This window comes from Apaloderma vittatum, unplaced genomic scaffold (genome assembly GCF_000703405.1).
Source record: "Apaloderma vittatum isolate BGI_N311 unplaced genomic scaffold, ASM70340v1 scaffold21215, whole genome shotgun sequence".
NCBI classification, from domain to species: Eukaryota; Metazoa; Chordata; class Aves; order Trogoniformes; family Trogonidae; genus Apaloderma; species Apaloderma vittatum.
Window position 1 is genome coordinate 26,211 of NW_009719063.1, and position 10,143 is coordinate 36,353.

Consider the following 10,143-nt stretch of genomic DNA (forward strand, 5'->3'; position numbering starts at 1 on the left):
TCCCACAAGTGAAAGACAAATCTTACCCATCGCAATCAAACAAACAAGGGTACAATCTTGCAAGTGTAGACATAGATGCCGTGCAAGAGCAACCTGAGGGCAAGATTTGAGTCTTACTGAAAGTATTTAAAGAAATAGGATTTTAAAAAAAACTAATCGTATCTTGTTCTGTTAAGTGAACCCCAAGCCAGCACACTTATTAAGCCTCTTTGAAACGGTATTAAATCTGTATCTTCCATGCCACAACTTGTCATGGAAGAGGAAGAATGAAGCATTAATAAAAATAACTTTCCTGACAGCTCAGTCCCATTCCATTGCAAGAGAATATATATATGTGTATATATATACATATATAATTTGAATATGTCACGGTATAAATATGTATAACTTTTCTGTCAGATAAATGCCACTGAGCTGAACAACTTTGTTGACATCAGTTAACAGTATAAGCGTTTTATAAAAAGCAGCCAACAGCAGTTGGTGTGCAAAATGTAAATGCAGGGCTGGCTGCAGGGAGCAGGCAGACAGGCTTACTTCTGGGGCTTCAAGTAACCTTGACTGTCACAGAGTTACGGAACCTGAAGTGTAAAAGCACAAACCACAATAAACATCATAGTAGCAGGAAAGTATTTTCATTGCTTGAAAAAAAAATAAAATTCAAACTTTGTCATCACATTAAAAACATTACATGAGAAGTAATAAACATATTTACACTTCTGTTTTGATTATAAATATACATTATATACAAAATAATGTTATAAAACGTAGAAAGTTCAGTGCTTCTGATTTTTTTTTAAATTACTGAAATACTAGTCTTCAAAATAAACTACAAACAGACAAACTAAAACCCATATTATTGATTTCTGAAGTTCGTCTTCAAAATGGTCCTATGTGGTCAGAGCAGAAGGTCAGTAGTGGACATTATGAAGGGGTCTTGTCTGCACAGTTCAAGGCAGTAGATGGGCTAATCCAACAACAGGATTTGCAAGGGCAGGAATATCACTGTCAAGAGATAGCGCGGTCCAGGGTTCTTCAGAGAGATCTTGTTTCCTCCCTCCTCAGTATGCCCCACCCCAAGCGTCTGGTCTCATTAGGGTCACAGCACTTTCCACTGCGGTGTCCGGTATTATTGCTTTAAATATGTACAGAAGAAAAGAGGTTCTGCACACCCCTCGTTTCCAGGAGCAGGCTCCCCCTTTTCCATGTAACAGTGGGTGGATATGAAAGAAACAGGACGAGCCTAGAACCTTCCAACTCTAATCTCCACCTGTCTTGGCAGAGGGTGTCTCAGTGGGTGCTTCACTATTGGGCATTCGGAACCGGGATGAAGGACAGGAGCTGGAGTTTTGCAACCAGATGGAGAAATGGAGAGGGGTGGGGGTGGGCATCACACTGCTTCTTCTCCTTCAGAAAGTAACAGCTGCAATTTTGAGACTATTTGAAGTAGAAGGTGGCACCTAATTCAGAAACACGACATAAACCCCCAAATCTGTGTCAAAATAAGGCAGGGTGGGAGAGAATGAGGAAGGAGGAGAAAAAAGTTATGTCTCTATTCACAATCACTGGTAGTGCAAAGGGCATGAAAACAGCTGAGACAGCTCAGCACATAAAGGTTCTAGGAGCTGATTGATTTTAAACGCATTTGTAAGGCTTTAAATAGAGCTGGGATCACGCCTCCTCCTTACCAATGGGGGAGAGGCAGTACACATTCCTTATCACAACTTCTCCTTCTCGAATGTTTAAATCCTCAAAAATCCTGTCCCATATTGTGGCTTGGGTCAATCAGTTCTCCAAAGCATCACTTATAAAATCGGTATTCCTCTTTCCTTCCTCCTCTCGCCCCTTACACAGTCTCCAGTACATGCAGCTGGAGAAAGGAGACGCGAATAGATGTGGAGCAGGAAGTATCAACCACTCCTGCCCAGTACTGTTCAGGTAACTGCAAAAAGAGCAGTCAAGTCTCTGTTTGGGCTTGTTAGATTCGCTTGACACATTTTAGGCACTTTTAAACCCAGAAAACAAATGGAGACCTCCTTTATACTGTATCCATTATCTGCATAGCAATGTGTCTTTCTTCACACCTTCCATGGCAACATCTGCGATAGTTACGTGCCTCCTCATCTACCGGCACCTCCCACAACCAGAGTTCTGGAAAGCCAGGGGTCTGTCCATGAGGAACTGGCCTCAGTATCTTTTAAAAAACAAATTAAACCGACATTTTTAACCCCTCTTTCTTCCCTCTGCCTCCCCTCTTCTATAGCCAGTGAGACTTCTGGTATCAAACTTCAAACAAGGGCAGTAAGAACAAAAAGGTGTATTGCATCTTTCAGTAAATTCACAGTCTGTCCAGTTCACCCAGTTCCATCCTCCGCCTGAGAGCAGCAAGTTGCATGTAATTAAAAACAGTCCAATCCAGTTCTGAATTGTAAACAATGCAGCAGGAACGTCCATCTACTGGCATTACCAAATCTGAGGTGCAAATGGGCTGATCTTCAGTCTTATACCTGTCAGATATAAAACAATACCAGGAATGAGAAGGAAGCACAGCATGCACAGTACTCCAGAACTAACAAATTGTAATTCAAGTATGTTAAATCAAAGCAGTTTAAGCTAGATATTACTGCAATTTAACTGTCAGCATTCAGTGTTTTTAGCTGGGTCCAGAGACAAAGAAACACCACCAAAAAGAAGTCTGTATGACAAGTAGCCTCTCTATGTGGACTGAGGGGAAGAATGCTTACAAATCTGGGTGTTTAACATTAGGTCTTTGTAAAAAGCGTGTGGTATAGTTAAATAGCTTTTCTTCAGAAGCATTAAGCCTGAATGATGTGGGTGGAGGGTTCAGGGGCTGTCACTCTGAAAATAAAAACGCTTCTGGACATGCCGATGTAAATCTGGAAGTCTAGCTTTGGTCAACAAGATGTTCAAAGGAAGATAGGGTATTTAGGTCAGTTAAGGGGAATGAAGCATCTAGCTGTCATTTGTGTCTTTGAAAATCCTTTCACTTAGTCTTAAACTTTCAGTATTGTTGGTTGACTTGTGTTCCAGCTTGCCTTCAAGAGGAAATCTGATATCCACCCTGGCAAGGGAGACAGAATCCTGCAGATCTGACTGCACAGATCACTGTTAAATGGCACAGAAAGCTTCCCTTCCCTGGAGTCTGAAACTAGTCCTTAGACAGCTACATTGAAGGAGGCAGATATCGGCTAGTATCAAATTGGCCTTAACTTCCAGGGAGCCTTCTTCCAAAGTAATTCTTCAGGAACTTCAGTAATTCTTCAGGAATTGACTAATAGATGCTTTCGGAAGGTCCTAGCATTGAACTTTAAAGACTTCATTGTTTTGTGTATCTGTCCTCTGACTTTTCAGTATAACGTCAAAATCTAGACGTGTTTATCAGTTAACAGTGTTAACTTCTGTTAGAGAGCTTAAATGCCAAGAGATTGAAATTATCTTATTACACACTTCCTAAACAGCCATTATACCTATCCACTAACATGTTCAGCTACCCTCCATCTTCTGCTGGAAATCTATAGCTTTTTCTGTTTCCATAGGACATAGGTTATCCATTATAGTCATGGAACAAAAATTGGCTTTACATCAATGGACCTGCGAATGATGATTATTTCAATTTTTGCTGACTACCTATATAAGAAGAAACAATACTGCAATGTGCTGAATTTTTATGGACTGATGTTCTGTGCTTTCAGCTCCCACTGACTTGCCTAAGCCTAAAATCTCTGGTTTAATAAAATCGGAGCTGCTAATTTCCTTATTTCCCCCACTGTGTGTTCTGTGTGGGTCACAGAAGAGCAGAAGTGAATGCTGGGAAGCACTGGGATCCCTGGAAAGAGAATAACCTTCTCAGATACAATCCTAAAGGATGATTTACCCCTTTATTTTCTGAATTTATGGCTATCCACCTATGTACTTACTTACCTCGGTAGCTATGATGCACTCATTCCTTTCTTCTGTTATCACAAAGACAGACTGGTACATTGAATCCCTCGGAGAGCATATCGCTGATATTCTACATTCCGGCTTTTCACTACAGCAGGGCAGAGGGAAAAGAACATTAGTTGCCTGCTAACAAGCCCAACTCTCAAAATCCATCATGAGTACGGAGGGGTGGAATGAAACAGCCGTGAAAGTGTGGGATGGAAGTGCAGAGAACGAGGTTTCACATGTTCTATGTGATCCAGTGTCAGGACACTAGACTAGAGAGGTGGAAGTAAGGAACAGCTACTGTCTTCCTACGCTTCTGCCACGTCCAACCTAATAGCATCGTCCTCCGACCCCTCAAGCAGATCCCAGATGAGACTTTCAGTACATGTGTCAGAAGACTGACGAACCAGTGAATACCTGCCCTTTTCTTGTTAGTATATCATTCTTCTCAGTAAGCAGATCATTTTGCCTTCTTAAAAAGTGAAATACTTATTTTTAATCACTATATGCCTTAACTGTTGTTCCTCCAAGATCTATCAAGCAAGGAAAGAAACTTCCTACTTTTGTTGCAGACCTAGCTGCTCCCATTCCCCTTCACAGTACCCATACTAGCAGCATCCTGCACAAACACTCAATTTAATTGACTTAGCTAAGGATACTACTTAACTGTGACACATATATGAATATTCCTGGCTTTGCTCTGGTTTGGTTTTTCATATATTATCTCCTCTGGTTTTCTTCTTCCCCCCATATTTTCTCATCTGCTTCTAGGCTGGTATGAAGACAAGGGGGCTGAAAAAGGATTAAAAGGAAGACTGCATTCTCACCTGTGTAGTCGGAGGGGAGACTTTTCTCCTAAACACTTTTCACTTTTGTAGTATTTATCTTCCTGTGCCGCTCTACTTGTCAGGTCTTTTACCAGATTGTAGTCCAGTTTATGGTTCTTGGGTTTGTAGTTTGATTTCTCCATCCCACAGTCCACTTCAAGGTCTTTATTTTTATTGGTGTTTTTGAGCTGTGAAGCTGGAATGAGATTGTCCTTCTGGAAGTCCGACAGGTTGTTCATTGTCTCCAAGTCCTGCTCTGGGTGCATCCTCATCTGCCTGATGACCATTGCTATCATGCAGAACAGTATGAGCAAAGCCACCAGCCCCACGCCCATGGATATAGCAATCCAGGGCACTGATTTAGGAGGAAGTGTAACGGGCACCGAATAAACTGGCAATTCGCAACGGTTGCCCATGAAGCCAGAAGGACAGTAGCAGACAAAGTTGGCACTATAAAGTCCGCTGTAGCACGTGCCTCCATTCTCACATGGCCCAGAAGCACATTCATCTCTGGTTTTGATCTCACAGTTCCTGCCGCTGTAGCCTGGCAAGCATGTGCAGGTGTAATCGTTGATGAGGTCATGACAAGTTCCCCCATTGGAACATGGGTTTCTGGCACAATCATTGATGTTTATCTCACATTTCTGACCAGAGAAACCAGGCCGACAACGACACACACGAATCTGACCGAGGTAAAAACAATTACCATCTGAGGGGGAAAAAAAAGTAAAAGAAAAAAATTAGTCTGCAATGCACTTACTTGGAAACCTAAACCTCTCCCTGATTAGCCTTTTACGCTATCTCAGGAAGAGGGAGGTTATTCTACAAAACAACCACACATCCAGAAGTGCGTTCTGGTTTAAACTAAATGTACCATCATGCCTTAAAAATATGCCCTTTCTAAATACATAATAAAGTTAATTTACTTAGTTCTGTCATCTTTCCCATTACATGATAAACCTTGTGCCAGTGAAAGCCCCCCTCAGCCCCAGCAAGAGACTAAAATTAGTGTAGATGTAGAATACAGTGGGGGAGAGGGACTAATGTGTTAGAGGAAAGAGTAGAGGTCAGATTGGATTTCTATCACTTCTGCACTGAAAAGCACAACACAAACGAGTCAGAGACATGAGATTTTTCGATGAAAAGACTCACCATTTGCACAGGGGTTGCTTGTGCACCTGTCTACTTTTTTTTCACAGTTTGACCCTGTGAAGCCAAAAGGGCAGACGCAAGTGTAGCTGGCCCCTTGTTCTTTTTCCAAGCACGTGCCACCGTTAAAGCATGGAGAATCTATACACGTCAAAGCGCTGTGCTCGCAGTGGGTGCCATAGTAGCCAGGGGGGCACAGGCAGTGATAACCATTCTCCATATCCTGCAAAACACAATATCAGGCCACTGTTATTTGCTGGCACCAAATGATAGCTGCTTGCACACTTATTTTCAGGCGTCAGCGAGCGCTGTTCAGTTCCTTCTTATCCACGCTCTGATATGGCAAAAGTGACATTTGGAGAGTAAATAACTGCAGGCTGGATTGCGAGGGATAGAGCTGTGAATCGGCCGTGCTTGGTGTGTAGGAGTAATCATGCAGCCCCGTAAGCAGAGTGGATGCAGTTGTAGGGAGCCTACAGGCAGCCAAGCAAAAACATTACTAATAACACTACTGTCTAATGGGATCCCTGAGGTCCTCCTGCAGCAGAATGGCACGTGTCAACCTACACAGCTGTGATCAGGCCACTTATCCTCGGCACGAGAGCCCTTTTTTTTCTTTACAAGGGCTTACATTGCTTTGCCATGGCTAAGTCCCACCACTTAGACCACAACAGAACTGTTTCTTCTTTCCAAGTGCTGTATGTCCAAGGCCTTGGAGAAGGGAGCTAGCTTTCTAAACACACATCAGATTACATCTGCTATCTCTAATCGATCAGTCTTTATCAACAGGTAGAATCAATCATTGACTGGGTCTGAAAACACGCTGAAACACTAGACTGCAGGAAACTAAAAATGCAGAACCCTGCCTCACAGACAGTGTTTCAGCTGACTGCCCTCATATTGTCTGACATTACAGTGCCACAGCAGAAAGCCCGAGTTTTCTTTTATTTCCTATTAAAATACAGACTTGGCACATTTTATGTATGAACGTTGGTTTGAGAAGTTTATTTTTTACGGATCTGCTCCATCACCAACGTTGGATCTTGCCAAGCTCTCATAATGGCTGCCACAGAAACCTAAGGATCAGTTACTGGTTCTAATCTAGATGATACATCTCCTCCTGTAACAGACTTCCTCCCCTGACACCTCTCGGGAAGGGTTCAGTATGATAGTTGTGAGCGTCAGTAATGAACCTGCGTACTATCGAATTCCCATTATGTTGTTACAGAACCATTTCTGAAAAGCTATACCAGGGCTTGCTTCACACAAAGACTTTACATTTAAAATGCCCTCACCGTGCAACTACCGCCGTTCCTACAGGGATTGCTGTCACACTCGCTGATCTCGTGTTCGCAGTCAACGCCGGTAAAGCCGGGTTTGCATGAGCACGTGTAGCTGCCCTGGCCAGTGTTCATGCAAGTTGCTCCGTTTTTGCACGGTCTGTGGTGAGTGCAGTAGTTCAGATCTGCAAAGATACCAGGAGTTAGAGAGGACGTCTTTGACAGCTGGGAAAAGGCATTCATACAAAACAGCTTTAGCCAACAAAAAAGAATTTTCGATGATGAGTTTCTTTTTGCTATCGATAGGAATATTGGAGATGATTATCCAGATTATTATCAGTAATAATCAGATGTTTCAGATTATCGTTGATTGTACATCCTTCTCTACATCCATCACTGTAATATGTGAGCTCTGAATTTTGAGAGACCTGGCGAACATTTAGTTTTCTTAGTGCTTTGGTATACTCTCCCTTTTTTATGTGCATAAAGCCATTAGCTGCAGTGGGACTTTGATACGGAGTTGGAAAAGGTACTTCGTCAGAGTGTGTTCTCCGAAAGAGGCACCACAGCACGACGGACACTTTGTGCATAATGTGTCACATCCTAAACTAGTGAGCCTTATATTTAAAAGGTGTGCTCTATGGCATGTTCTGGAAAGGCAGGGAGGAAATTAAGCTGTTTTGGTTTGGAGATTTAAAGAAACACTAGATTATTGTTTATTTACCATGCTCTACTGTCTTGAATGTTAGTAGTCTAAACTTTAAATGCTCTGCCAAGTTTGTTGGCCTTTTTCTTTATTTCCCCTTTAAATTCGAGATAGAGGTTAAGCACACGAGTAAGGAGAAAAATTTTATTATCTCTATAAATACCATAGAGTAATTGGAATACAACTGGTTAATAGATAACTATGAGCAGAAAAAAAATCTGCAACTTTACTTTTCCTGCTTAATTCAGACTTCGCCATGTTAATCCTATAACTGTCTTGTAAACACTTAGCTTGCTTTGAGCACTTAATGATCTCAGTGCCAGCAGTACATATATGGCCTTGAGGACATGACTGCTCAGCTGGCTACAGTTCAGTGATTCAGTGGGTTGAATAGGTGGAAGTGGTTTGGTGTACCTTAAAATGGAACCTGTACTTTTCATTCTTGCTTACAGGATTTTTCTCTCATGCTCCAGACTTATCACATGAGTTAACTTCCTTGTATGCAAAATAAGGCAGGCCCAAATGATGGTGTTTACTGCTGCTGGAAACTGTTTAGTAAATTGTTTTAGTTGTACAGGCAATAAACTCAGCTTGAGCAGGGAGAAAACTTGTCTGTTCAACACTCATCCAGGTTGTTAGTTGCTTTTCTGAGAGAAACCCAATTTTTTTACAAGAGAAAAACTGCAGCTACCGAAAAGGTTTCTTTGTTTTCAAATAAAATAACTATAAGAATTACTAGAAGAACTGGTATCTAAGACAGCAGTGGTACAAACTGACGTCTATGAAGTTGTACCTTGTGGAAATTTGAAGTCTAGATCCAGTGGGTCAGATTCCTTAGTCTGGTACTGAGGAGTACCTGAGCTAGAGCTGTAAGCACAACCTTCAGGACTAACCTTGATCACAGAAGAGGCCACCCCATCCTTCATCACATATGCACTGCCATTGTGTTTTACAAGTCCCGTGGCGGCAGCCTATATGGGGAATGCATTCATCGCAGTAGCGGCCTTGCCAACCGGGACGACAGCTAAAAGAAAAGTCAAATTAAAACATTAATGACATGGAAAAGGGTTTAAGTTTCTATTACAAGGTGACATTTTAACTGAAGTTCAGATTGCAATTGCCATCTACTCACATGCACTCTCCGGGCTTGTTGCAATATCCGTTCTCTTCAGTACACCCAGACAGACAGATGGCTGTAAAGAGAACATAAAAAAGCAGAAATGTTTAGGTAAATAGACATGGCAGTACAGAATACGCTTCTAAAAGGGCAAATGGCAGCACTTAAAAAATATTTTGAAAAACAGTTTTGCACTTTCAAAGCTCTGCTTTAAAAATTCTCGGTACGGGGAGTTCTAGAGCAGGAGGAAGTAAACAAGGAGAGCCAACATTTGACAAGCTGCCCTTTAGTTTTTCTGTTTATACAACAAACATGAACTCTTGCTAGAAAAGGAGCAAAAGGAGGCAGCTTTGGCTTGTGCTAATAACAAAAGACTGAAAAAACCCAACAGGACCCCCGAGCTTGCAGTAAAGAGGCCCACCACTACACCGCAACACTGGTCACAGCTCCTCCGGCAGCTGAAACGGTGGAAGTGTTGGGGCGGGCAAGCTGCTAGCATTTTAGCTTGGAACAGATATTGCTGGTGCAGGGATGTCAGCCAAGGTCCCTTCTCTGCTCCCTCACTCTCAGTGGAGCCCAGCATTGGTAGCTGCAGCGGAAGGGGGCAAGGTCCTCAGTGTGCCATGCACTGACCCTTCCCAAGTAACAAGTGATAGGACAAAACAAAATGGGCTCAAGTTGCGCCAGGGGAGGTTTAGATTGAATATTAGGAAAAATTTATTTACTGAAAGAGCAGTGAAGCATTGGAACAGGCTGCCCAGGGCAATGGTGGAGTCACCATCCCTGTAGGTGTTCCAAAAATGTGTAGACATGGCACTTCACGACATGGTTTGGACATGTTTTAGTGGTCATGGTAGTGTTGGGTTGCTCCTTGGACTTGATGATCTTAGAGGGCTTTTCCAACCTTAATGATTGAGTCTATCATTTTATGACTGACCCATGCCCACGAGGACCCTAGACACGGCCTGGGTGGGAGTAAGGGGGGCCCCTCCCTCTGCCACCGTGGTGGGCACTTACGCTCAGTGCAGTACTCGCCGGTCCAACCGGGCAGGCAGGCCAGGCTGCCGTCCGCCTTGCAGACATAGTGCCCAAAGCGGTCGTCGCGGCGCTTGCAGAGGC

At 42.8% G+C, this 10,143-nt stretch overlaps 1 protein-coding gene across 1 annotated transcript; it reads right to left on the reverse strand.

Annotated features, from left to right (window-relative positions):
* Nucleotides 1–2,150: 2,150 nt before the first annotated feature.
* On the reverse strand, nucleotides 2,151–10,138 carry DLL4 (delta-like 4 (Drosophila); the record flags this gene model as incomplete). Its single annotated transcript, XM_009870502.1, has 8 exons — nucleotides 2,151–2,504; nucleotides 3,940–4,048; nucleotides 4,773–5,481; nucleotides 5,925–6,144; nucleotides 7,217–7,386; nucleotides 8,801–8,931; nucleotides 9,040–9,100; nucleotides 10,042–10,138. Coding segments are annotated over 8 exons (1,503 nt in total), but the record flags the coding sequence as incomplete, so codon positions are not given.
* Between the last annotated feature and the right edge of the window lie 5 nt (nucleotides 10,139–10,143).